The following is a 23,660-nucleotide window of genomic DNA, read 5'->3' on the forward strand; positions in this document are numbered from 1 at the left end:
AAGTTTTTCGGCGCATACGTTTTTTGAAATGTGGGGACCCTAATTCGTGCTCATACCAAGTTTGAGCCCGATCCGACGACCTTGAGTTTTAGAGTGGACACAGAAGCTGTGCTATTCTTTTCTTCGAAAGAATCACAGCTAAAAAGCGTATGATCAGAACTCAAAGCTCACACTTGCCGCCAAGTTGCATGTGGTGCAGATTTTGCATTTAGTCGGATCAGAGGGTTTTTCAAGGCAATCAACAGCATTTTTTCGGCAAAGCCATTGATCTTTTAAATATCAAAACAATCGTTTAGTTTACATAAATTAAATTTTACATCTTTACGAGTTCATTTACGATCATGCTCATAAACGCCAGCACTTATATGTCTTATTAATGATTTAACTTGCAAATAAGTATATAAGTTTCATTAACTCGTAGTAAAATATTAATATGATAACTTATTTTTAAGATTTTACTTCAGTAAATTAATAAATATTTTCCAATTTCTTGATATTTCCTGAAATTCTTACAGACTAAACCCCCAATCCTATATCGATAAAATTAATTTTTAAGAAATCAATGAATTAAATTCAATGCATCATATAAAAACTTTGTCATATTGATAAAAAAGAAGGACAATTATTAATCGGTAGAGCCAATTTATTTAAAAGGATTTTCGAAACCACACCTGTCAGAAAGACTCAATGCAGAAATTATTCACCTAAATTAGTCTTTTCCTTCTGATTTTATCAGCATTGCCAAATAGGTATACCTTAGGCTTGTGGCTACCAAGACCTGCGGCCACCCGCCAGTGACCAAAAAGTGGTCACCGCAATTACCTGGACTGCATCAATAAATATATCATTCACCCAGCACAGTGTCTCAGCAAGAAACCGCAATTACTAATTAATAGCGCGCAATTCATTTCCCCGGCTTGCATTTTTGTCACTCATGGCGGTACTTGAGATGGTCTCTGTGCTTTTGACATGAATACCACGTGGAAGGTGTCGGTCGTGATGGAAGCATTTTAATTATACATATCTCCTCACACTCTACCAAAAGGTAATACACTGGCCAATGGACCATTTAAACTCTTTCATTGACACGAGACGGGTGTTCTTGAATTGAATGAGATGACCCATTTTTCTTATTCTACACTCTCTCCAAGGTTCCTTCGATATCAAGCTCTTTGAATGTCCTCCGGCTCAATCATCACCCTGACATTCAAAGAGATGCTTTTCTTTGCACCAGTTTATTTTCTCAAGCAACTCTTGCACCTCCATCGCAGACGTCGCACCCACAGAAGGTGAAATGAAGCAATTAACTTTACAATACTGCACAGTGCACCATACATTATATTCTGTTGGCAGCGCGGTATAATTATTATTATACATAATCGTGTATTTAATTTAATCGGTGTCCCATATATCGAACACACAGAAGGCAATTAGTCTTTCTCCGGTTGAAGGAGACATTCAAAATGCAATTGAAAAAAAAAACCCAACGCGGGAAAAAAAAGAATTGGCGGCAACACTTTACTCTAAATTCAATGCAAAAATCTAGTTAGAGATTCATTAATTCATAGCCTCATATATGATTAAATATTTTCAACGATTATGAAATTGCAAGACGCGTATTGCAAATTTTTCAATTTCTCATACAGCACTGTGAGACAGTATTGTAACGCCCATCTCGGAGGAATTCATTATTATTTAAATAAATTTTTCGCTCTAGTCTTGTATGTACATACCTAATATGAAAATTTTCATTTATGCAAAATTGCCAATAAATTGTTGGAGGAGAGATATCTCACTTGCTGTGCAATTATTGCTTAAATGTCGCTGCAAGAAAGACACCACAAAATATTCATTCAATATGCAACCTCTATGTGATTCACTATTATTCAAATTGATTGCTTTATAATTTAGAACCCAATTACATTTTCTATCACCTTTTAGTGCGTGCCTCGATCATAATACCTTTAAAACGCAAATCTAGGCAATTTTACTCCCTCGAGCAAGAGACATGGACTAGAACCAGCAGCACTTCTATCCTTGGTTCTATCACATTCTCTTTCAATTAAAATTATTTATGTATTAAATTTTACTTATTTATTAACTTACAAAAATTATTCAAAACCAATCAATAACTAAATTATACAAACTTGCTAGAATAACACTATTTTAATGTTTTACAATCAGGCGAATTCAATGAATTAACTCATGTAGAATTTTGTGGTTAAACACTTTTAAGAATAGTCGAGGGGTTTAGTAGAAGGTGAGTTGTGTACTTAAGGAGATAAGGATTTGTATGTAGATATTTAACTAAATTTCATAGATCTCTTCCTTCAATGAAAAATCCTTTAAAATCACTTATAAGATCCTCGTAGAATAGAAACAACGCCATATTCGCGGTAGTACCGGTAGTACATAATAAAGGTTTCCTATTTTCCTATTTAGAAGAGATGAAGAGGATCCTAAAAACATATTGTGGTAGGCCGACGTTTGATTTAGATTGAGATAATGGGGAATTTTTTAAATTCTCCTTCCAGTGAGCGTCGATTTGTGATTCAGCAATTAAAACATTCAAATTGCCAGAGCTTTCGACACTCAGCGTGTCATCCTCAGTGGTCAAAAAACTATTGAATTAATGCTGTGTGAATCACGTCCTAAATCCTAAAAACATTATTTTATTTAAGAACATTGAGTCCTTATCCTTTTATTGTAAGAAAATTATTTAAGAATCCTCGTGATATAGTCTTGCAATGATTGCAACTGAATAAAAAAATCAAATGAATCACTAAAATGGAAACCAAAAATATTTATGGGACAAAAACATCCCAATTTGTCCTCAACTTTTTATTAGTTCGGCTCCTTTTTAACCAATCCTTAAAAAAAACTTTTTTTTCTAAATTTATTTCTGCCTTAACGGCCGTATTAAATTAATCTCACAGATATCGCTTAAATTCTAATGAAGGTATATTGTTTTTTAGAAATTTACCTTTATACTGAGAGGAGACTATTTAAATCATTTAAATGAAATTACTCAGAACGTCAGGCTGGATGCTACATGCATCCGGCAATTCTGAGACAATGGAATGCAAAAGAATTAAGCGTGCAGCCCACCTCTGTACTCGTTACTGCTGCATATAATTTTAATTGCAAGTTCAACAATCTTTAAGCAATAAATCCATGAATTTTCAGTTGATAAATGTCAAGTATATCTTGTGCCCTCTTATCATGAGATGCAACGTACAAGTTTTTGGGCGGCGGGGGAAGACCTCGCTACACTTTCCCTTTCATCTCTGTCCGCCCAGCATTCTCTCCTGGTGAGCACAAGAAGAATTGCTGGCATATCATAAATCTTCTAGCACTTCAACACAAGCACGGGCTGGTCGCATAGCTCACACTCTGGCGCTCTGATCTTTTTTTCTGCCACTTTACACAGGTGCAAAAAGTACCTCAAAATTGTCATATAGGCTGGATCACATACACTTGATCTCCCACTCGTGAACTTCCATCTCTCCGGCCAACCATCTCACACATAGATGCAGTGCTTGGTGTGGCAAGAAAAGGGAAAATGACATAATTTCGGATCTGCGTGCAATTTTGTCGGATTGCATATAAAAGGCCCCAAGTTGATCGGTACGCCACACAGTTTTCTTACCACCTTCTTACAGCAAGTATCCAACGTTCTTGGAACTACCACATCGACCATGTTCAGGGTATGTTGGAAATTGTGCACAGAGTGTAATGATGGTGCCAGTGATCGTTGTGAGTGATCCCTAAATTGTTATTACATTGTGATCTATTCCTTCAGATTGTGCTGCTTTTCGCCGCTGTGGCCCTCGCCCAGGCTATTGTTCCCGTCCCAGCTGCCTATCCAGCTTATGCTGGCCACGGACTCGTGACTCCAGCTGTCACAAGCCAGCACGCCAACATCCTCAGGTCATATGGAAACTTGGGACAGGTGAGTACTTATTTAAATAGCTAAGTCTGCATCCAATGAGCTCTATAATTCACTCATCTCCCCATTAGATCTCCACCTATTCCAAGACAATCGACACCCCTTACTCCTCAGTCAGCAAGTCTGATGTCCGTGTAAGCAACCCCGGCTATGCTGTTGCTGCTGCTCCCGCCTATGCTCACGCTGCCTACCCAGCTGCCTACACCCACGCTGCCTATGCCGCCCCAGTTGCTCATGCTGCCTACGCCCACCCCGTGGCTCATGCTGCCTATGCCCACCCAGTGGCTCATGCTGCCTACCCTGCTGCCTATGCTCATGCCCCAGTTGTTGCTAAAGGTAAAAACTACCCCCCAAAATATTTTACAATTCCACCCTAATGCCACATTCTATGCAGCTGTTGCCCCTGCTGGTGGACTCCTCGGTGTTGCCTACTCTGCTGCCCCAGCTGTCGCCCACATGAGCTACAGCAGCGGCCTGGGCTACAACTATGCCTGGTAAATGCCATTCTAAAGCTCTAAATCTCAATCAATTCTCCACCCACAAGACCCCACGGATGAACAAGCGCAATCAGCCCCCACTTGTAAATACTCTCAAAAAATCTCGATGAACGCTGAGACGATCATCCCGTCCGGAAAACCTCCTGTATATTTATTACCTCACAATTCTCAATCTTGCGGTCTGCAGTCTTTGTAAGATAATAATTTATTTGAATAAAGTTTAGTTACAAAAACCTGATGGCTTTAATAACGAACAGTAAAAGGAGCAGAATGATGAATTTTGGGCTGAAAAAAACATCTTTTTTGGAAATGATTATTCCAAGTCTTTTCTACAGTCAAACTTGTAGACAGAATAACTAATAATGAACCAGAATTTTAGACTAAGGGATCCTGAGGACTCAGATAAAACCTTAATTACTAACAGCGTACCTTTTACTTCACCAAGGAGAGATACCCTACCGATTTATATCAGAACAAGAGAGAAATAGTTATTTTAAGTAAAGGCTGATTATGGTTAATGAGTTTTGACTATCAAAATACACAAAAAGGATTAGTTCAGGAACTTTAAGGAATATTTTTAACTCAAACAGAAAGTTTGGTAAATATTTGTCCTTATTGAACCTGAGGGTGCTTGAAAATTTCCTTTAGTAATTATAAAGATCAAGACGACCAAGACAAATCCCTGAATGGATGTAAACAATTTTTTTTAAATCGTACTTATCCCAAGTTTGAGCCCGATCTGACGACTTTGCATTTTAGAGTGGACACAGAAGCTGTGCTTTGAAAAATCACAGCGAAAATACTATAAAGATTACCTATCTTCTAATGTGCAACTTAAGAAACGAAATTTCCTTAGGATTAAATAATTATTAATAAATAAATGAGGTTTTTAGAAAAAAAATACTAACTTACAATTACTTAATTCCGTCAGCCCCACTCTCCCCTACGACACATTCGTTCTGCACAGCAATCACAGCAATATTTTGGACCAATCCGATTAATATTTCCTTTAAATTATAACACTGGAATCTTTTGAAACTTCTGGAGTTTATTCATTGTAATATACCTTATTACATGTTTGCGTATGTCTCAACGGGGGTACCCCAAGGAGGACTCCGCTTACAACTTTAGCTTCGTGCGTCTCCAGTGACGTCTCTTGGCATTGTACCTGTAAACCAAATGAGGTTATGTTTACGAATTCTCAACAAACACTCCAAAGATCCCAAGGAAGCACTTCTGGTGCTGTTTTTAAGACAATTAAAGCACAGATTCATCCCCGGTTCAAAGTATCATGACAATTACTCACCGGATTGTGTTTCCAGTCCGCATACGGATCCAATGGGGGATCGGCCTGTTTTGCTTCAGCTTCTTAGCCAATTTCTGCTTAACCCTGAAGGTTTTGTGGGCCGCCTGTAAAATATAACACACATTTGTAAACTATTGATTCTTTTTCTTAAAGATTCCAGAAGAATTTCACATTAATTTGCAAAGATGATGGAAATATTTGCGGAAAAAGAAAAACGTACCATTTTGCTGCGGAAATCTTGACGAAAGAGAACGAAAACACGATAAACACGCTTAACGAAAACTGCTGCGCCATCTGATGGTTGCAATGTAATGTAGAATTTTGTCAGTCTATGTTTTTTTCTATCAGCTGATAGTTTTTATATTGTGTTTTTCTTGGACTTTTCTTCGGTTTCCCAGTTTCGAGAAGTCATGAAAAATATATGATAATACGCGATTTGATGCCTGGTTCTGTGCGTGAGTTGCTGCAATGGATGAGATCGATAATATAATCATACATTCTCTGAGACAGATTGGGTGGTGTGTTGTGAATAAGTATTTCCGGTCATTTCTTCTTTTTCATCACATTTCCGGCTTCTTTGCAGCAATGTTGACGAGGAGATTCACTCACTGTCCTCCTTCACACCCGAATTGCTCGTATCTTCCGTCTCGCGATGCCTTACGCTGATAAAACCAACACTAGAAGTGCCCCTGTCGTTGCCTCCGGGAATGGCACAACGCTTCACAGTCACATCGAATCTCGCGGAAGCCTGCAAGGTTTGCTGACCTTTTGGGGCGTTTTTCTCTCAGTCAGTGTGTCAATGATTTATCTTTTTCTCCCATAGGCTGTAGGATTTCGCGGAGATATCGGTTATCAGACATTTCTGTACACAAATGTGACAGAAGTCAGGCGAGTGTTTATGTTTCTTATCGAGCGCCTTCCCAAAGAGGCAGAAAAAATACCGGTTAGCCAAGAACTCGGTAAGATTTCCCTTTTAAACATTATGGAAAAGACGACAAAATAGATGAGAATTTACGCTTTTTTTTTGCTAGATTATCGATCAACGGTTAAGCAGGAAATCTCCCGGAGTATCCTCCAAAGTCTTAATGCTCACTGGTTGCCACCACATTGTCGAATAGTGCTCCAGGAGAGAAGAGACTTTCTGCCAAGATATCTAAACATTCCCAAAAGCGATTTGCAAGAGCAAGCAGCTGGAAAGAGCAGCAATTTCCGTGTGGGCATTTTCGATCAGACCACTCCGGCAACACTCCTTCCTTCAGTGATTGTCAGGAATGACGAAGACCTTTGGGATGTAACGAGTGTCTTCCCATCATTGCTCGATCCACTAAGTAGAGATTCTCTCTCTGCACGGGATGATGCTGTATCAGAAGATAAGCAGCTGCAGAACGCCGAATCAGCGTCAGAAGAAACGGAAAAAGTTCCCAGTAGAGATGATATCCTAAAGCCGAGGAGTCCCTTGGAAGTTCTAGAAGAAGATATTGAGAATCTTAGGGCAAAGATTGAGGGCTCAGTTGGTGAACGACAAAGTGTACTGGAAGAAATTGAATCCGGGAAGAGCACAATTGCAGAGCACGAAGAGAAACTCTTGGGGCTGCGGAAGGAGAAGCGTGTTCGGGAGAGAACAAATATTGTTCTTGAGAACCCAGAGGAGAATGTAACAAAACTGGAAGCAATGGTGGCCAATTCGAGGGAAAAGTTGAAGAAGTTGGAGCTACAGTGGCGGGAACACGAGGCTCCACTTCTGGAAGCACTCAGCAGTGCTGAGAAAAAGAACTCAAAGGAATTTGTAAGGATCCTACTGATGATTCCCAAATGAGACCTTTTCTAATTACCTGTTTTCTTGTTCTTTACGTTTTTGTTTTAGTCTAAATCGAAACATTTAGTGGATCAGATAGCCAACACCCGGGAGAGATGCGATGAGATTACTCAGCAATTCAAGCAGCAGAGCACAACACATTCACAGTTAACAGCCGAACTGGCCAAAGTAACCAGAACAGTCAATCGAAATGCGTACACGTCCAGAATTCTCGAAATTATCGGCAACATCCGGAAGCAGAAGAACGACATTGACAAAGTCCTGCGGGACACGCGGGAGCTGCAGAAGACCATTAATACGGTTACGGGGCAGCTGGACAGGCAGTTCACCGTGACGGACGATCTGATCTATCGCACAGCAAGGAAGGATGACTACTCCCGGAAAGCCTACAAATTACTCGCCACCCTCCATGCTGATTGTGCGGAATTGGTGAATTATGTCCAGGAAACGGGAGCCACAACGCGAGAGATTCGAGATCTTGAGGATCAGATTGAGACGGAGAAGATGCGAAATGTTTCGGGGAATTTGGAACGAATACTGGCGGATCTGCATCAAATGCAGAAAGAAAGTCAAGTTCTCGAAGAAAAGATCCGCTCAGCTGTGGGTCAGAGGGACACAGTGGAGTAGCAGACGTATCCTCCGTGGATTTAGGATCTATGCAGGACCTAAATTGTTTTTTTTCTCGACTGTTTAATAGTGTAAATTTTCGCAATATTTTTTTTCTAAAATAATAAACAAGATAACTACGAAATGCTGATCTCTCAATTCCGGGTGACAGTGATCTCCGGCGGGACGTAGCCTTCGTCCTGGGCACGTGGCTTCTTTTTCTTTCCAAACCATTTTTTGGGGTAATAGACCTTCTTGCTCTCAATCTGCAGATCAATCTTGTCCTCATTCTCAAAGAACCACAGCTTCCTCTCTTCAGCCTCCATGTCCAGGGTCTTCTTCTCAATTTCCTTCACGGTCTGAGCTCGACGCAACCGCAGCAATTCTTCCTCTAGCTTTTCCTGTCGTATCCTGATCCAGTCGTCGTAAAGCTTCAATGAAAAAATCCTTTAAATTAATATTCTTGAGGATGCTGAGAAGTTACATACCTGTGTTTGTTTCGCAATGTCCTCCTTTTCACAGCTTTTAATTCCTGCAGACAGGCTCTGCAGTACAGCTTCCTCAAAAGTTCCTTCTGCCTTCAAACTTCCCTTCTTGACCTCAAGAAGTGCCACAAATTCACCCAAACTGGGCTTATCTTCTGAATTTTCAACACCTTTCAGTACTTCTAGAGATTTTTCGAGGACATCTGTGAAAATGTCTCCATTTTTCAAACTACTGACCAATCTAATTCCCTCCTCGAATTTCCCATAGAGAGATAAGCCCAGAAGTTGAGCACTCTTCCCTAAGGAACCTGGCGTATGCATGCCAAAGTAGTAAAGAGTCTTGCCAACCAACTGCTGTGGATCCTTGAGGTCAAAATGATCGTCAAAGTAGGGATTCCGAAGGTACTTTACGCGAATTTTTACTTCTTCTGGTTTCTTCTTAGGTTTAACTTCTCCATCAGTGGGGGTAACTTCCTCCTCAGCTTGCTTCTCAAAAGGCTCCGGACTACCGAGGTACTTCCAGCAAGCAAGTATTGCTAGGGATTTGCTGATAGCATTCCCATAATCCTCCTGGAGCATGAGAAATGTTGCAATACGAGCGGCTAATGTGAATTTCTTTGCTTCCAACAGGGTGTCCAGGAGGATATTGGCTGAGTAGGTGTCCAAGAAGATGCCATAGTTGAGTGGATCATTGAGAATGAGCACCAATTCCTGATACTTCTCCAAGACAGTGAGGTTCCGAATAATGGCATGATGTGTTGAATCCAGCGTATTGGAAGTTTCTTCGGACATACGTAGTTTGTGGAGGATGTCGAAAATCTCCTCAATAAAGCTCTCATCCTGGATTTTATTGCAACAAATATCAATGTCAATAGCACTAAATTTCCCCGTTTGCTGGTGCTTTTGCTCCAATTCAAACAAATAACTCTCGAGGTTTATCTTTTCCAGGATAGGGCTATTTAGGCGTGAACTCCATGCTTCATTGCACTGATATGCCTGCGATAGATACGTTCTTGTGCAGATTTTATGCAATTGCCGAAGATTCCTCAGTGGTTTCCACATTATTTTCACAAATTGGAAAAATTTTGCCGAAAAAATGTGTGGTGGAAGGAAAACCACGAATGTTTACCTATTTTGTGAGGTTATGTTGTTATTCTATGTTTTTCATTTGCCATTTCTAGCCGCACTGTGGCGCTGAAATCTTAATTCGGTTCATCGTTCAGTTCACTTCGGTGCTCTTCGTGTGGAACATTCGTGTTTCTCTTTCAAAGAAATTCCATCGTTTTTGTAAAAGTGTTTTGTGGTGGTGGAAAAATCCAATTAATTCAGCGAAAGTAACCAACAATTCACCACCAAATCCTATAAAGAGGCAAGTTTGATCGATCGGCATTACAATGAGTTCGGAACCAGCAGCAAAGAAAGCTAAAATGTCGTGCCTCGATCAACTAAAGTCGATGACCGTGATTGTGGCGGACACTGGAGATTTTGAAGGTAAAAAAAAAATCCCATTTCAACTTTATTCTTAAAGTTGTCTGTGCTAATGCTCTGTTGCCTTTGTAACTAAAACTAACTACTGACGCAAAATGGGGAGGTGAATAACCCACCAATTACGTAAATGTCTGGGAAGAAACAAAAGCCGGCGGGCATGTGTGGAAAAGATTCGAGGAAGTCCGGGAAAGAAATTCCGCTACTTGTGGGATGAAGTAATGTAGCTAAAAATTGTTGGGAAAATGTGCAATTCACTGGCCAAGGTGACCTTTGAGCGTGGTGTTTATCAATCACTAAGTGCGCGCAGTTGCCCCAGTTTATTGAAAACTTTACGCGCCTTTCACCGTCGTGTGATTTCAATACTCAACGCAACCTTGGGGACTCTTATCCTTGACTTTCACAGCCCATCCAGAGTCCCCACAAAATCCTCAGTATTTGCTTAATTATTACTGACAAATATCACGTCTTTCCGATATCATCTACTAAACCGGCTGATAAGAATTGACTTGGGGTTCCGGGAATCATTGAGCGCGCGTTATCATGAAAGATTCATCAGCCGCAATCTGAATAATTCATTGAATTAGTCTGCAACGTCTGCAGAGTTTTTTCTGCCACGATGATCACTGATTTACTGGCTAGTTGTGAATTTTATTGGAACGCAATCCCAATTTCAAATGGGCTCTGAAATGGGGCAGTTGCGTTACTTTACGGTCCGCTTTCCGTGCTAATTGTTTGTCTCAAAATATCTGGTTGGTAACACACAAAGTGTCGCCAAAGTGGGGCACACAGAGAGCAATTGCGGTAGATGAAAACAAAGTCATGTGATTTTCCGGCATCCCTCACAGTTTGCAGCTTGTTCTGCTTTTTTTTCTCTCAATGCGTTCTTATCGTTTTTATCGTTAACACTTTAATTGCCAATGCAAAGACGAAATGCGCTAGCTCACACAGAAACACAGTATTTTAATTTATAAATTAAAAATTAACCCTAGTACGTCTCTCTGTGATAGCAATGAGTTAACCCTTTTAGGTCCGCAATCAATCTAGCGAGCTGATTGAACTAAAAATAATTTTTAATTTAAAAAAAATCCCAATTCAAAAATTTTCGGTTTTTCGTTCTTTCTGATCCTTTGATTGAATCCTTGGGGATGTCCCTTTGATGTCATATAATCATCAGGGATTGTAAAAACATAGTCTTTTACTATAATTTGGACTCAATTTAAAAATTAACTACAAAATGAAATATTTTCAAAATTGAATCTTTGGGTCAGCGTATGACCCAATGAACCTGAAAGGGTTAAGGAAGAAATACTTTCTAACGTTAGAAAATCATAGAAAATCAGTTAAAATGTCGTTAGACAGAAGTTCGTTAGATTCTCTTTTAAATGTCAAAACTTAGAAAAGAAACATCAAACGTTAGAAACGACACTTCAAACGTTCAAATAGATACATCAAACACTTTGGAAAATAAATTTCAAACGATAGAAAAGAAAAATGCCAAACGTTAAGAATGCACACAGATAATAAATTGTCAAAAGCTACTGTAAGTTGACATCTTTATTCTAATACTTGACATTTATTTACTAACGATAGACGCTTTTTCTCTTTCCTAGAGAATGACGTTTCTGTATTTTTTTAACGCTTGACGTTACTTTTCAAACGTTTTAAATCTCTTGACATTTTCTAGGGTATTTTAACACCTAAAGACCACTTAGCTAAAAAGTAAACCTTTTAAAATTCTATACATAAAGACAAACTTTTAACATCACTAAAATGGTTTACAACGTCATTATATTCTCTGTAATTAATTTATCAGGAAATGAAATTGTTAAGTTTTAGCGTGACTCTTTAAAGTTTATTTGATTTTCATACATTTGCAACGTACTCAAGTGAATAAATAAATGCTTGAACTATTTGTTCGTTACGCAGCCATGGCGGCTTACAAACCCACCGATGCCACGACGAATCCTTCGTTGATCCTCTCGGCCGCTGGAATGGATCAGTATCAGCATTTGATCGACAAGGCCGTCAAGAGGGCATCTGAGAGTGGTGGGAATAGTGATGAGAAGGTGGCTGAAGCCATGGATGTGCTCTGTGTTCTCTTTGGTTGCGAGATTCTCAAGATCATCCCAGGTCGTGTGTCCACCGAAGTGGATGCCAGGTTGTCCTTTGATCGCGACGCGAGTGTGGCCAAGGCATTGAAGCTCATCAAGTTGTACGAGGAGGAAGGAATTGATAAGAAGAGAATCCTCATTAAGCTCGCATCGACCTGGGAGGGGATTCAAGCGGCCAAGTAAGTAACAAACATGATGAGCTCAATTTTTTTTCTTGATTGGAAATCTCAATCTCTTTTTCCTTTAAAGGATTCTCGAGGAAGAACATGGTGTTCAGTGCAATCTGACCCTGCTCTTCTCCTTCTGCCAAGCTGTTGCTTGTGCCGAAGCTGGTGTCACGCTCATATCACCATTCGTTGGTCGTATTCTCGATTGGTACGTTGCAAATACGGAGAACAAATCCTATCCAGCTGAAAAGGATCCCGGCGTTATCTCCGTGACAAAGATCTACAACTACTACAAGAAATTTGACTACAAGACCGTCGTCATGGGAGCCTCATTTAGGAATGTCGGTGAAATTAAGGCCCTCGCTGGTTGCGACTTGCTCACCATCAGCCCAAAATTGCTCGGAGAACTCGGGGCAAGTGCAGAAACTATTCCGCGCAAGCTCAATGCCGATACAGCCAAGGAGGCTGATCTTGAGAAAATCTCCCTCAATGAAGCCGCTTTCCGATGGATGCTGAATGAAGATCAAATGGCAACGGAGAAGCTGTCTGATGGCATAAGGAAATTTGCAGCTGATTCACGCAAACTCGAAACGATGCTCCGGAACTTGCTTCATACTTCCAAGTAAAGTGTAATGTAAGAAAAAGAAAATTGAAACTTCTGTGGGGTCTCGATGGTCATTCTGTTTTTTTTTTTAATTCTTGATCTGTTTTATACAACTTAATAAATTTCTGCCAAAAGTGGATGGCTCTTTTACAAAACTATCTCTTTTGTGGTTTCCTCTGGTGGCCATTTATTGGATACTTCCATTGAGAATTTACCAGGTAACCAATTCTGGTATTCAGGAAGGAGATCTGTAGAGAAAAAGGCAAAGAAAGTTATTTTTCATTGATTAAGGGGGGTCTCTTGAGAGAGTCTTTGGTATGGACATATTTTAAATATTTTAATTTTTCTTTAAATTCTAAGACTTTAGTTATCCAGTGTTGACCATATTTAAAGTCTAATTGTTAAAGAGTAAGAAAATCACTTTTCGCGCCATTTTAGGTGTGACGCCATATTGAAATTTTTCGATTTTTTCTCAGAGCTACCCTAAAACACAAAGGTAGGTTTTTCTCAGGATCTACTGGATGGATTTTGATGGGGTAAAAAGGAAATGCAAGAGGACATGTTACTGGAAAATGTACCGGAACAGAATTTTAAATTTCCATTCTGAGGCTGAGAAAAATGAAAAAAATGTGATTTTTGTTCACAATTTTTTGACGTTTTTTCCACTTTTCTCATCTCCAGAATGGAAATTCAAAATTCTAGTACATCAAAATCTGCATTGGTATCCAGGAAATCCTGAAAAAAAATCTACCTTTGTGTTTTAGGGCAGTTCTGTGGAAAAGTTGGAAAATTCCAAGATGGCCTCTCATTTAAAATTGCGAAAATTGACTTTCTTACACTTCAATAAAATCGAGTCTATGAAGAACTTGAAGAATAAATAAAAACATTTGAGAAGTGTTAATTTAATGATGAAATGAACTTACATTGAGGATCATCTTTCCAAATACTCAAAAGTTTGGGCTTTGAGGTGATTTGTCTGTTCACAAGCGCTGTGATTAGGGATGAAACTCGTGGGATTATTTTGCTGTAGGTCTTTATCATTGATGATGGCGTTGAAAGGAGTTCTGGGACGTATTTTGCTAAAGACGGAAAGACTTCTCCAGATAGCAGGAACATTCCAAAGTATCTGAAAGGAGTTTAGAGTTTAAAAATAACAATTTGTAAGTCCTGAAAGAGCTTTTGAGTGATTCGTTCATCTTACTTGCAAGTTTCTGCCCCAAAAGGCATGTCTGCATCTGCCTCAGGTAGTTCCCAAGCTGCTCTTCCGTACGTCACCTTCATCTTCCTCACGACTGTTCCGGTTTTTGCATTATATCTTGGCTTCTCATCGGCAATCTCCTGGAAGTTGCACATTGTCGGCACGTAGGTTGACAACCAATGAGGCTCAATCTCCGTGATGCCTCTGATGAACATTTTTGGGGTAGGCTGAGTCACTTCGTACACCTCCTGATAGATCACCCACTCAGGCAGCTCCTTAGCCAATACCGAGGTGGAATTCAAGAAGACAGGATCAACCATTTCTGGGGTATTGTAGGCCTTCTTGAGCTTTGTCCGTTCCTGCGGATCATTTATATCTTCCAATGGGACACGCCTTGCTACGCGATCTCCCATTCCTGCCAGCAGGATTTGACGTAGCAATCGTGCTTGTTCATCAGTTGGAGGATCAAGTTTGGGATCTACGCACGCCTCGACGTTGGGTATGCTGAGGTTGAGTTGATTTGTAAGTTGAACTCGGAGTTTGCGAATCTCCATGACGGCCTTAAGTCGAAGCCCATTGCGATGACAAAACTCCGGGAGTTTATTCTCCAAGCCAGCATATTCAGCACCTCCTGTTGCCCTCAGAAGAACCATAGGATCTCCGAGTTTAAGGAAATTACCCGTACTAGCCCAAACCTTTCGTCTCTTGGCCCATTTGTCGGCATCTTCGGAGAGTTTTGCATCCTCCCTGATTGATGCTGTATTCTCCAGGAGGACTTGCTGTACACTCAGTGCGGAGACAATGCAAATGGTGTAGGGCATGAGATTGTACTGATTACTCAGCGCCAGCATCTTGCCATAGCGTGGAGCAATGGGGAAGAGAGAGATGGTTTCACCTAATTTGCTCACTTTCAACCCTTCCGGATTATCCTCGAGTGCCCCGAGGATCCTCAAACGCTTCTCCGCCATTTCAAGTTGCGTCCTGTCTGGTGGTGAGGGAAATGGGAAGCTTACAACTTTCGTGATTCCCATGCACTTCATTTGGAGCACAATGTCGTCAACAGGACGCTTCAGGATGTCGGGGACGGAAAAATCGGGAAATTCATCGTTGTAGACTGCGCTGGAATAGAGGCGATAGCAGTGTCCGGGGCCCATTCTTCCTGCACGACCACTGCGCTGATTTGCCGATGCTTTACTCGTAAACTTCACCACAAATGCCTCCACTCCGGTTACCGGATCATACAGTCGGACCTTCTGTCGTCCACAATCTATGACGTACTTGATGTTAGGGATTGTAAGGGAGGTTTCTGCAACATTTGTCGCCACCACGCATAGTCTTGTCCCCTCTGGAGGTGGTTGGAAGACACGCTCCTGCTTCCCGGATGACAGGAGGGAGTAGAGTGGAAGAACCCAGAGAGGTTGCGTTGTTGCAACTTCCAGAGCTTCCTCTTCGAGGGGATCTCCTTCGTCATCAGAAAGACTCCCCTCCAGCGCTTCCGTATCAATCAAATCTGCTTCAGTATCATCTCCTGGAAGCTTATATGTGTCCAAATCAATCTTTGGTAGTGATAACTCCTTCGCAAAACGCTTCCTGGACTTGCGCATCTTCCTTATTGCTGTCTCCATGTTGAATTCTTCATCTGAATCTTGTTTCTCTGTATTTTGTACCTTTTCTTCCGTGGAAACTTTCTCCTCAACTTCAGTTTTACTGTTCATTGGGAACTTTTGACGGAGTTTCTTCACCAAATGGTGAACTTCCTGCTGTCCCGTGAGGAAGATCAAAATTCCACCTTCGGGCAATTTTGAGTGGATTTTTACAGCTTTCCTGAAAGCTTCCTTCACGTAGTCACTCTCTGTGACCCTATTGAAATGCACCGTTACGGGAAATTGTCTCGCTTCGACCTTTATAACGGGAGGTGGTGTCTTGAAGAGTTTCTCATTCTCCGTAAAGTCAGCCACGCGTAGAGTTGCAGACATAATGACCAATTTCAGGGGGTTTCCCTTCTTACGACGCAACGGAACAACACGCGAGAGCAGCCCCAACAGGATGTCCGTGTAGACACTTCGTTCGTGAGCTTCATCCAGGATAATCACGGAGTACTTGCTGAGCTCAAAATCTCTCTCCATCTCCTTCAGAAGGACTCCGTCAGTCATGAATTTGACTTTTGTCTTCTCCGTGGTGTTTCCCTCGAAACGAATGAGGTACGACACGATGTCCTGACTCAAATTCATCTCCTGCGCAACTCGCTTGGACATTGAGATTGCTGCCACACGACGGGGTTCTGTGATCCCAATGAGCTTACTCTCAGCAAAGCCAGCCTCGTAGAGAAATTGCGGTACTTGCGTGGTTTTCCCACTTCCGGTTTCTCCAGCAAGGATCACAACGTCATTCTCACTTATGGCCTCCATTACAACTTGCTCCTCACCGAGAATTGGTAGCTTTAGGCGTGCTGCTTGGATTTCCGGATCTCTCTCGAGGTGAATGTAAACTGCGGGCTTTGCAGCTGGTCCCGTCGTGGCTTCTCTAATCTTGAAATCAGACACCGTGAATGAACTTTCAGTTGACTGAATTCCATTCCTTGGGACATTTTCCAGCAATTCCCCATTCATGTCCTCCACAATGAAACTCATATTGTGCGACACGTGCAGTATCTCAGGTGTTACAGCTTCCGGAGGTTTTTCCTCTTTTGCATCTTCCGCTTCACTTTCATACTCAGAAGATGTGTAGAAATCTTTTGCTTCCATATCTCGGGATTTCTTGGAATCTTTCTCCTCATCGCTCTCGGATTCTTCGGCAGCAATTTTCTCAAGGAGTTTCCTCTTTCTGCTGCCAGCTATACTGCTCAGCTTCTGTGGAGCTCCCTTCTCATCTTGTGTTTCAATTTTATCAGTACCCAAAGTGAATTTTCTCAATCCACTCGTCTGAACTTCCGTTATTGAGACAAATTTCTTCACCTCATCCGCAGGGAGCTGAACACTCGAAAGATTTTCCAGGAGCGTGGATCTCTGGAAGAAATCAGAGAAGATGAAGCATAAATTACCAGAGAATCCTCATAAGTTTCATTATTTACTTACATTTTCCTTCTTTATCTTCTTATCTACAATTTTTTCCAGGTTCTTCCTCTGCTTCTTCGAGAGAATCCTTGTGATTTTCTTCTCTTTGAAAAGTGCCTTTGTATGTCGCTTCTTGGATGGAATGACCAGGGCATTGCTCTCATCGTAGCTTCCTTTTCCTCCTGCATCATCTCCCAAGTCTAATTTTATCTGAAAAAGACGGAAAATCCAAGAAATTCTTCATCAAAACACCTCTTGGTCAAGGAGGAAGTTTTCAATACTTCAATTTTATGCAAATTTCATCCTCACCTGTTTTACTTCACTATTGTCCGTGATATACTGCACATCTTCCTTCCTCCTAGCACTAAACTTCTTCTTCCCCATTGTAAAAAATAATAATTTTCGTTACTAAAAGCAAAAATACGTAAAATGCCGCTGCGACGGCTGCGACCACATGGACTTTCGTTCAGTTTTAATGTTTTCTATGTTTTTTTTGACGAAACTTTCTCAATCAGCTGTTTTGGTTCGTTTGGTTCTCTCGAGGAGAGAAAAAAAGAAAACGCACAAATTCACACCCGGAAGAAATAAATTTCGCAATTTTCACGGATATTAGGCAGAAATATGGCAACAAGTGGTGGCAATTCAGGTGTTGTGAAGGTGAAACAGGAGCCCGGAGTTATTACTATCAAAACAGAGCCGGGATTGCGGACGCAAATGAAGACTGAGAGGCTGACTTCCTTTAAATTGCCACGTGATCTTACCCTCGGTGGTCCAGGACCAGGAAGGACATCACGAGGTGGGGCTACAAAGAAGGTATACACACCGAATTTGAATGCAGTGCGGCAGAAGAATGCGTAAGTATGTGGGAATTTGTGAAAGAGGAGAAATTTTAAGGAGTTTCCTTTCGTAGGGATGTCAAAACGTCGCGGGATACGCAGCAGAAGAAAACTGTGCGTCCGGAACGTACGCGGAATGATCGTGGAGGGAGAGCCAGTAGCAATAACTATATCCAGACAATGGGAGTGTTCTCAGAGGGCACTGCAAAGACAACAGTTAAACGTTACTCAGAAAGCAGCCGATACTCTTCTGTCGAGAGTCGCCCCATCCGACGATCAGCGGCATCCAAGAGAGACTCCAGTCAGTCTTCGGACCCTGCTACAGCTCTCAGGGATATCCTGGACAGCAGCGATGATGACGACACTGCGATGGATGAAGATGCCACGATGCCTGTGATGCTCCATGCAGGTAAATTCTTATAAGAAGTTTGTTTTTCTCTTTCACTTCAATAATTTTTCTTTTTTATTTTGTATTTGTGTGCTAACGTCCCTTCCCATCTTCCTGACCATATCCCCCCGTTTCTTATTCTTTTTTGTCATGAAATTCCCCCGTAGCTCAATCCGATAAAAATGTGTTTAGTATTGCCAAAGACGTTAAAGTAAAGGTAGAAGATCCAGGTAAATACTTAATTAATCCAATTAATTGTGGATTATTATTCCAATAAACAGCTGTCTATCCAAAGCTGCCTTTTGGAATAATCCTCTTTCAGTCTTCCTAAACTAATTTCTGCATATTTTTTCGAAACTTTTCCCAACAGATGAGGTCTCTCCTAATGCTCCTGCCGTTTCAACAATCCCATTTAGTACGAAAATAAAAGCCGATCCAGATGGGGTAAATCCTCCACAGACGCTAGAGGAGATATTTGGTGCGAAATCATCTCAAGTGTTCCTTTTGCAACTTCCGGACACGCTACCTGGATCATCGGGGGTAGGATATTTCTAAATTTTTAATAAATTTTCGTTAATTATCATTGATTCATCCCTTTTAGGCGCGAGATCCTGGTACAGAAGACACGCGGATAGATGATAAGGAAAGTGAAACTCCCGCGGAATCCCTCAATTCTCTCAGGCAGCAAGATGAGGGACTAGTGGGGAAGATTGTTCGCCATAAATCTGGAAAAACGAAGCTTGTTCTGGGTAACAGCCAGTTTGATCTGGATGTTGGCATTGATACGGATTTCCTCCAGCAGCTAGTTTCGATTGATGCCAATCCCGAGAGATCTGGGAACATGTACAATCTTGGGAAGGTTCAAACAAAACTCACCGCAACACCGGATTGGGAGCATATGTTCCGGAATATGCTATAAAGAGATTTTTCTACACGTTAACTTTATTATTGAAACTTTCTTTTCCTACTACAAGATACGATCTTTCCCATCTATGGAGAGATTTTCCGTTGGTGTGGCTGTTGTGCGTCCTTTGTAGAGGTTCATATTGAGGTCAATGGCAAAATTGAAATCCACAGGATTCGCCAAGGCGTGCTCTATAGCTTCCTCTAGCTTCTCTCGTGGGATGAAATTCTTGGATCTTTCAATTTCACGCTTTACCTTCTCTTCAGCCATCTGCCTACGTTCCTCTTCACGAAGCTTCTTTGCCTCGAGACGTGTCAGAATTTCTTCTTTTTGCACTTTTAGCTCCTCCTGGAGTCTCTGGTCTCGGACAGCAGCGACCTTCTTATTCCATTCCTCGTTGATTTCAAAGCAATGTTGCACTTCTGCTTCCTCCACTTTGGGATCCATTGTCAGCACAGTGGCTTGGGCAGCCTTTGCCTCCACCTCAGCAGCAAGGAATCTCCTGACACTCCTATACTGGGTACGATACATATTATAGAGGCGCATCATTTCATCCTTCTCTTCTGGATCCACGGGTTTTCGCACGGGAACTTTGTTGTAGCGAGTCCTGGCCATCGGTAGCCAACGAGGTTTTCGTCGCCATCGTACAAATTGAAGGCCTGTCCAGGATTTCAAAGATATTCCATCCTTAATCCCTCCCACAAGTGCCCGGAACATTTTTCTTTTTTCCTGAGGTTATGTTTTACTACTGTAGAAAAATTCGTCTGCTCAATCAGCAGATCTATGAAATGCGTTAAGAAGTAGAACTTTGGCTCATTACCTCGACGGTTTTTCCACAAAGTTATATAAAAAAAGATTTTTATAAAGAAAATACATTTTTTGGGTTCCTGGAGGGGCATCATAAGCATGAAAAATGTACAGGTAAGCTGACCAAGCTTACGGGAGCTGTGTTTCTTTCAGTGTACCAATTTTGTGAGAGCAAACTAGAACGCGAATTTATTTAATTACGCGCAAAGTCGGGAAAAGTAGAAAAGTCATACGCTAACAAATCTTTAAAAGGCCATATCTCGAGAACGGATCCATAGATTTTCATAAATTTTTTTTTGTTTTAAAGGTCTCGAAGTCAGCTATAACATATCGAAAAATGAAAAAAATTTATGTCGCCATTTTCGAAAAATTCGAGTTCGAAATTTTCGGAAACTTTGTTTTCGATTTTAGCGCCTCTTGCGGTCATTTCTCGAAGTTGCAATGTTCTAGACATTTGTAGGGTTTCTCGAAACCTTTCATTTGCGCTTGAGTTGATCAAGATCGGACTTGTAGAACCCGAGATATGACATGCCAACTTTGGAAGGCTATATCTCGAGAACGGATCCATAGATTTTCTTCATTTTTGGCGTGAAGCTAGATAATATGGTCAGCTACAACATATCAAAAAATGAAAAAAATTTATGTCGTCGTTTTCGAGATATTCATCGAAAACTAATCGAAAATTTTGTTTTTCATTTTTGGCCCTCTAGCGGTCACTTTTGAAACTTCTGATGTTCTAGAGAGTTGTAGGGTTTGTTGAGATCTTTCATTTGACCCCGGGTTGATCAAAATCGGTCAAGCCGTTTTCGAGTTATGGTCGATTTTCGATGAAAAATTGTGGCGGCCATATTGACTAAACGGCTTGACCGATTTTCGAAAATGAGGTATCGTTGGAAAGCTCTTGATGGCCCCTACAACATATAAAAATTTCAGATTTTTAGCTATTACAGGGGCTGAGATATAGCGAAAACAAAATTTTGAGGTTATTCAAAATGGCGGACGGGGGGGTGGGGAAGTGGATTTGACATCATAATCGGATTTCTTCAGGTCGATATTTAAACTTTGCCGTTTACCGCAAGTCTCTATCTATTACCGTTCTCTTGCAATTTAAGTTTATAATCCGGAGGGCCGGACGGACGGCCGGCCGGAAAAAAACTTATTTTTGGCGCATACGCTTTTTGGAATGTGGGGACCCTAATTCGTGCTCATACCAAGTTTGAGCCCGATCTGACGACTTTCGATTTTGCTCGGTACACAAAAGCTGTGTCTGAAAGAAACACAGCTAAAACCCAATTTTCGCTAAAAATTTGACGGAAAATCGCAAAAAACCTTCCGTGCGAGCGAAACAACTAGTTGTGTTTGTGCGAGTGAAAGAGATGAGGTGAAGTGGCATCTCACTTCCTCTTCAACCAACAGCGCCATGTAGCGGTCATTACTAAAACGTGATTTTATCAGGAAACAAAGCCGCTCTTATCGGCGCATTTTTGTGATTTTGAAGTGCCTTTTTTGACTTAATTTTCACGCTTTTCACGCGAAAATATCATTTAGAATTAAACGAGTAAGTTTACAGGAAAAGTTATAAAAATGGAAAACGGCGAGAACTACACGGAGGAATATAAGCGTCTTCTAACCTTTGAATTCTGCCCTTTGGCACTGACGGTGCCCCAAAAATGCAATCTTGCTGCCCACGCCCTCATATACCGAGCTTCAACATCCTCCACAACCCCTATTGTTTGCGTCAAGTGTCGAGATTCGTTTGCTTTTGAGTCCTACGAGGTGAGTTTGCTCGGGAAAAGGGATTCTATCCAGGAATTTCATAACTTTGGTTAACTTTTTTCAGACTGCTCTAGCTCACGAATGTGGGGCCACATCTTCCAACAATTGGGATGAACAAAACAGCCCAATCCCATCGCCATGTACTGACGCTGGAGAGAATTTGGCAATGGAAGCCTACCGCCTGGCAACATTTAAGAAGTATCCGGGAATCAATTCGTTGGAACAGATGAGGAGTCTTGCATCGTGTGGCTTCTACTTTGACAAGAAGCCCGATCACATTAAGTGCTATTCCTGTGGCTTCGGACTCACCTTCATCACATTTGAACCCATCAATGCTGTGAAAGCCCACAATACCTTTTCCGTTCTCTGTGAGCCACGTGAGAGCGATCAGAATCACACAATGACTAATTTCCTAAACTCCAAGGAGGGCAAACATCTCCTGGATGCTGGCTATGCTATGAATTCCATTAAGAACATTCTCAAGAAGCGCCTGACAAATAATCAACCTCTCGTGGTTGAGGAGATTGCTCACGATTTGGAGATGATGCGAACCAAGTCAAAGGATGACGAACTGGTAAGTACCTACACCTACTAGATGGTCAGGCGGTCAAATTAATGTCTTATTCTTTCCTAATACACAAGCTTATTAACTCCCTCGATAATTTAAATGTCAACGAGTCAGGGGAAAGGGACGCAGACGACGGAGGCCTCGTAATGGATCTCCTCAATCAGGCTCAAATTGAAAATGAGAACATGAAGGAAAGCAAACTCTGCAAAATCTGCCTGACTGATGATGTGGCCATGGCTTTTATTCCCTGTGGACACTACAGTGAGTATTTCCAGAGTCTTTTTTTGAGAATTTTCATAGTTTTATCATTATTTTCTTTCATTTATTTTCAAGTGTCCTGCGAAAAGTGCGCAGTTACATTACAAACATGCCCGATTTGCCGCATGAACATCGACAAGTCACTTAAGATTTTTCAGTAATTCCAAGAAGTATTATGAGTTGAGGTGTTCGCGAAAATCAATGAATTGATGAAATAAGATAAAGTATTCAGGTTACCGTGCCAAAAAGTAAGTAAGAAAAAAATGTAAAAAAAATATTTTTGAGAATTCAATATATTTCCAACATTTATAAAAAAAATCAAAAATGTTTATATTGAGTAGATGGAGGAGATAAAATATAAAAGAGGAGACAAAGAGCAAGATGCTGAATCAATATTTTTTTGTTTACAACATATATTTTTTATCTAAACCATAACCAGGCGGGGTCTAACAGTGACTACAGAGACATGAGTTAATTCCAACTACATACACTAAACGATGTGCAAATTACACTTTGAGTGAATCTCAAAGGAACATTTCTTTCCGTTTTTCACCCCTTTTAATTCAGCAAAAAATGCATTTCAACTCATTAATCATTTTCAAATTAAATATTAATTAGTATGTGGCGATGACTGTGTTTACATTTTTGCATTGTTATCTACGAGAAACGATGCAGTGCTTCACGCATTTTTTGCACGGCAATTAAACCATAATTCTGCCATTTATCAAACAGAGAGTGTATCATGAATCCTTACAATTAAGCGTCCGCGTAATGGACGAGATACAATCTCTATTGCTAATCATACAAACGTTCTTCCTTCTATATGGGTTTTGTTCTCTGCTA

The 23,660-nt window shown here is 40.9% G+C and overlaps 10 protein-coding genes and 1 long non-coding RNA gene across 14 annotated transcripts in view; 7 read left to right on the plus strand and 4 right to left on the minus strand.

Moving 5' to 3' along the window:
* Positions 1-23,660, plus strand: part of LOC129797522 (LIM domain-binding protein 2) — a 421,356-nt gene that overhangs the window by 224,601 nt on the left and 173,095 nt on the right. The window lies entirely within an intron of this gene.
* LOC129797758 (pupal cuticle protein C1B-like) lies at positions 3,528-4,583 on the plus strand. Its single transcript, XM_055840597.1, has 4 exons — positions 3,528-3,707; positions 3,803-3,952; positions 4,021-4,285; positions 4,344-4,583. Exons 1-4 carry the CDS (start codon positions 3,699-3,701, stop codon positions 4,445-4,447), a joined length of 528 nt encoding a protein of 175 aa, XP_055696572.1. The 5' UTR covers positions 3,528-3,698; the 3' UTR covers positions 4,448-4,583.
* On the minus strand, positions 5,475-20,798 carry LOC129797797 (60S ribosomal protein L39). Of its 2 annotated transcripts, none has more exons than XM_055840641.1 (3): positions 20,712-20,798; positions 5,753-5,856; positions 5,475-5,614 (listed from the first exon to the last, which is right to left on the minus strand). In XM_055840641.1, exons 1-3 carry the CDS (start codon positions 20,781-20,783, stop codon positions 5,566-5,568), a joined length of 225 nt encoding a protein of 74 aa, XP_055696616.1. In that variant the 5' UTR covers positions 20,784-20,798; the 3' UTR covers positions 5,475-5,565. The 2 variants fall into 2 exon arrangements, with proteins under 2 accessions (XP_055696616.1, XP_055696617.1); XM_055840642.1 differs by lacking the exon at positions 20,712-20,798 and adding an exon at positions 5,973-6,090.
* Positions 6,101-8,319, plus strand: LOC129797542 (coiled-coil domain-containing protein 22 homolog). The gene is made up of 5 exons (XM_055840245.1): positions 6,101-6,270; positions 6,336-6,507; positions 6,576-6,711; positions 6,784-7,538; positions 7,617-8,319. Exons 1-5 carry the CDS (start codon positions 6,221-6,223, stop codon positions 8,193-8,195), a joined length of 1,692 nt encoding a protein of 563 aa, XP_055696220.1. The 5' UTR covers positions 6,101-6,220; the 3' UTR covers positions 8,196-8,319.
* LOC129797586 (uncharacterized) lies at positions 8,238-9,884 on the minus strand. The gene is made up of 2 exons (XM_055840333.1): positions 8,663-9,884; positions 8,238-8,605 (listed from the first exon to the last, which is right to left on the minus strand). The coding sequence occupies exons 1-2, from the start codon at positions 9,719-9,721 to the stop codon at positions 8,330-8,332; spliced, it is 1,335 nt and encodes a 444-aa protein (XP_055696308.1). The 5' UTR covers positions 9,722-9,884; the 3' UTR covers positions 8,238-8,329.
* LOC129797647 (probable transaldolase) lies at positions 10,040-13,166 on the plus strand. The gene is made up of 3 exons (XM_055840424.1): positions 10,040-10,150; positions 12,074-12,437; positions 12,508-13,166. Exons 1-3 carry the CDS (start codon positions 10,054-10,056, stop codon positions 13,049-13,051), a joined length of 1,005 nt encoding a protein of 334 aa, XP_055696399.1. The 5' UTR covers positions 10,040-10,053; the 3' UTR covers positions 13,052-13,166.
* On the plus strand, positions 10,220-11,639 carry LOC129797812 (uncharacterized). Its single transcript, XR_008751360.1, has 2 exons — positions 10,220-10,270; positions 11,591-11,639. It is a non-coding gene; the product is annotated as an uncharacterized LOC129797812 (long non-coding RNA).
* On the minus strand, positions 13,085-17,743 carry LOC129797435 (probable ATP-dependent RNA helicase kurz). Its single transcript, XM_055839982.1, has 5 exons — positions 17,590-17,743; positions 17,302-17,490; positions 14,231-17,232; positions 13,953-14,155; positions 13,085-13,277 (listed from the first exon to the last, which is right to left on the minus strand). Exons 1-5 carry the CDS (start codon positions 17,662-17,664, stop codon positions 13,177-13,179), a joined length of 3,570 nt encoding a protein of 1,189 aa, XP_055695957.1. The 5' UTR covers positions 17,665-17,743; the 3' UTR covers positions 13,085-13,176.
* Positions 17,813-19,444, plus strand: LOC129797622 (DNA-directed RNA polymerase III subunit RPC4). 2 transcript variants are annotated; one of them, XM_055840388.1, is made up of 5 exons: positions 17,813-18,134; positions 18,191-18,525; positions 18,672-18,734; positions 18,875-19,044; positions 19,106-19,444. In XM_055840388.1, exons 1-5 carry the CDS (start codon positions 17,902-17,904, stop codon positions 19,421-19,423), a joined length of 1,119 nt encoding a protein of 372 aa, XP_055696363.1. In that variant the 5' UTR covers positions 17,813-17,901; the 3' UTR covers positions 19,424-19,444. The 2 variants fall into 2 exon arrangements, with proteins under 2 accessions (XP_055696363.1, XP_055696364.1); XM_055840389.1 differs by lacking the exon at positions 18,672-18,734.
* Positions 19,429-20,125, minus strand: LOC129797735 (probable 28S ribosomal protein S26, mitochondrial). The gene has a single exon (XM_055840569.1). The coding sequence runs from the start codon at positions 20,123-20,125 to the stop codon at positions 19,472-19,474; it is 654 nt and encodes a 217-aa protein (XP_055696544.1). The 3' UTR covers positions 19,429-19,471.
* Positions 21,649-23,206, plus strand: LOC129797660 (death-associated inhibitor of apoptosis 2-like). Its single transcript, XM_055840442.1, has 4 exons — positions 21,649-21,991; positions 22,056-22,565; positions 22,634-22,820; positions 22,893-23,206. Exons 1-4 carry the CDS (start codon positions 21,800-21,802, stop codon positions 22,976-22,978), a joined length of 975 nt encoding a protein of 324 aa, XP_055696417.1. The 5' UTR covers positions 21,649-21,799; the 3' UTR covers positions 22,979-23,206.

This window comes from Lutzomyia longipalpis, chromosome 1 (genome assembly GCF_024334085.1).
Source record: "Lutzomyia longipalpis isolate SR_M1_2022 chromosome 1, ASM2433408v1".
In the NCBI taxonomy this organism is placed as follows: domain Eukaryota; kingdom Metazoa; phylum Arthropoda; class Insecta; order Diptera; family Psychodidae; genus Lutzomyia; species Lutzomyia longipalpis.

Coding starts and splice junctions, on each gene's coding strand:
- LOC129797758 (XM_055840597.1), top strand. Junction 3,953..4,020: donor CATATGGAAACTTGGGACAG/GTGAGTACTTAT, acceptor TCTCCCCATTAG/ATCTCCACCTATTCCAAGAC. Junction 4,286..4,343: donor TGCCCCAGTTGTTGCTAAAG/GTAAAAACTACC, acceptor CATTCTATGCAG/CTGTTGCCCCTGCTGGTGGA.
- LOC129797542 (XM_055840245.1), top strand. CDS start 6,221: ATGGATGAGATCGATAATATAATCATACATTCTCTGAGACAGATTGGG. Junction 6,271..6,335: donor TCTCTGAGACAGATTGGGTG/GTGTGTTGTGAA, acceptor GCTTCTTTGCAG/CAATGTTGACGAGGAGATTC. Junction 6,712..6,783: donor ACCGGTTAGCCAAGAACTCG/GTAAGATTTCCC, acceptor TTTTTTTGCTAG/ATTATCGATCAACGGTTAAG.
- LOC129797586 (XM_055840333.1), bottom strand. CDS start 9,721: ATGTGGAAACCACTGAGGAATCTTCGGCAATTGCATAAAATCTGCACA. Junction 8,606..8,662: donor ACATTGCGAAACAAACACAG/GTATGTAACTTC, acceptor TTTTCATTGAAG/CTTTACGACGACTGGATCAG.
- LOC129797647 (XM_055840424.1), top strand. CDS start 10,054: ATGAGTTCGGAACCAGCAGCAAAGAAAGCTAAAATGTCGTGCCTCGAT. Junction 10,151..12,073: donor GGACACTGGAGATTTTGAAG/GTAAAAAAAAAA, acceptor TTCGTTACGCAG/CCATGGCGGCTTACAAACCC. Junction 12,438..12,507: donor GAGGGGATTCAAGCGGCCAA/GTAAGTAACAAA, acceptor TTTCCTTTAAAG/GATTCTCGAGGAAGAACATG.
- LOC129797435 (XM_055839982.1), bottom strand. CDS start 17,664: ATGGGGAAGAAGAAGTTTAGTGCTAGGAGGAAGGAAGATGTGCAGTAT. Junction 14,156..14,230: donor TTTGGGGCAGAAACTTGCAA/GTAAGATGAACG, acceptor AACTCCTTTCAG/ATACTTTGGAATGTTCCTGC. Junction 13,278..13,952: donor TTGGAAAGATGATCCTCAAT/GTAAGTTCATTT, acceptor TTTTCTCTACAG/ATCTCCTTCCTGAATACCAG.
- LOC129797622 (XM_055840388.1), top strand. CDS start 17,902: ATGGCAACAAGTGGTGGCAATTCAGGTGTTGTGAAGGTGAAACAGGAG. Junction 18,526..18,671: donor GCCTGTGATGCTCCATGCAG/GTAAATTCTTAT, acceptor ATTCCCCCGTAG/CTCAATCCGATAAAAATGTG. Junction 19,045..19,105: donor CGCTACCTGGATCATCGGGG/GTAGGATATTTC, acceptor CATCCCTTTTAG/GCGCGAGATCCTGGTACAGA.
- LOC129797735 (XM_055840569.1), bottom strand. CDS start 20,125: ATGTTCCGGGCACTTGTGGGAGGGATTAAGGATGGAATATCTTTGAAA.
- LOC129797797 (XM_055840641.1), bottom strand. CDS start 20,783: ATGGATCCGTTCTCGAGATATAGCCTTCCAAAGTTGGCATGTCATATC. Junction 5,857..20,711: donor GTTCTACAAGTCCGATCTTG/ATCAACTCAAGC, acceptor TATATTTTACAG/GCGGCCCACAAAACCTTCAG. Junction 5,615..5,752: donor CGGACTGGAAACACAATCCG/GTGAGTAATTGT, acceptor TTTGGTTTACAG/GTACAATGCCAAGAGACGTC.
- LOC129797660 (XM_055840442.1), top strand. CDS start 21,800: ATGGAAAACGGCGAGAACTACACGGAGGAATATAAGCGTCTTCTAACC. Junction 21,992..22,055: donor TTGCTTTTGAGTCCTACGAG/GTGAGTTTGCTC, acceptor AACTTTTTTCAG/ACTGCTCTAGCTCACGAATG. Junction 22,821..22,892: donor TATTCCCTGTGGACACTACA/GTGAGTATTTCC, acceptor TTTATTTTCAAG/TGTCCTGCGAAAAGTGCGCA.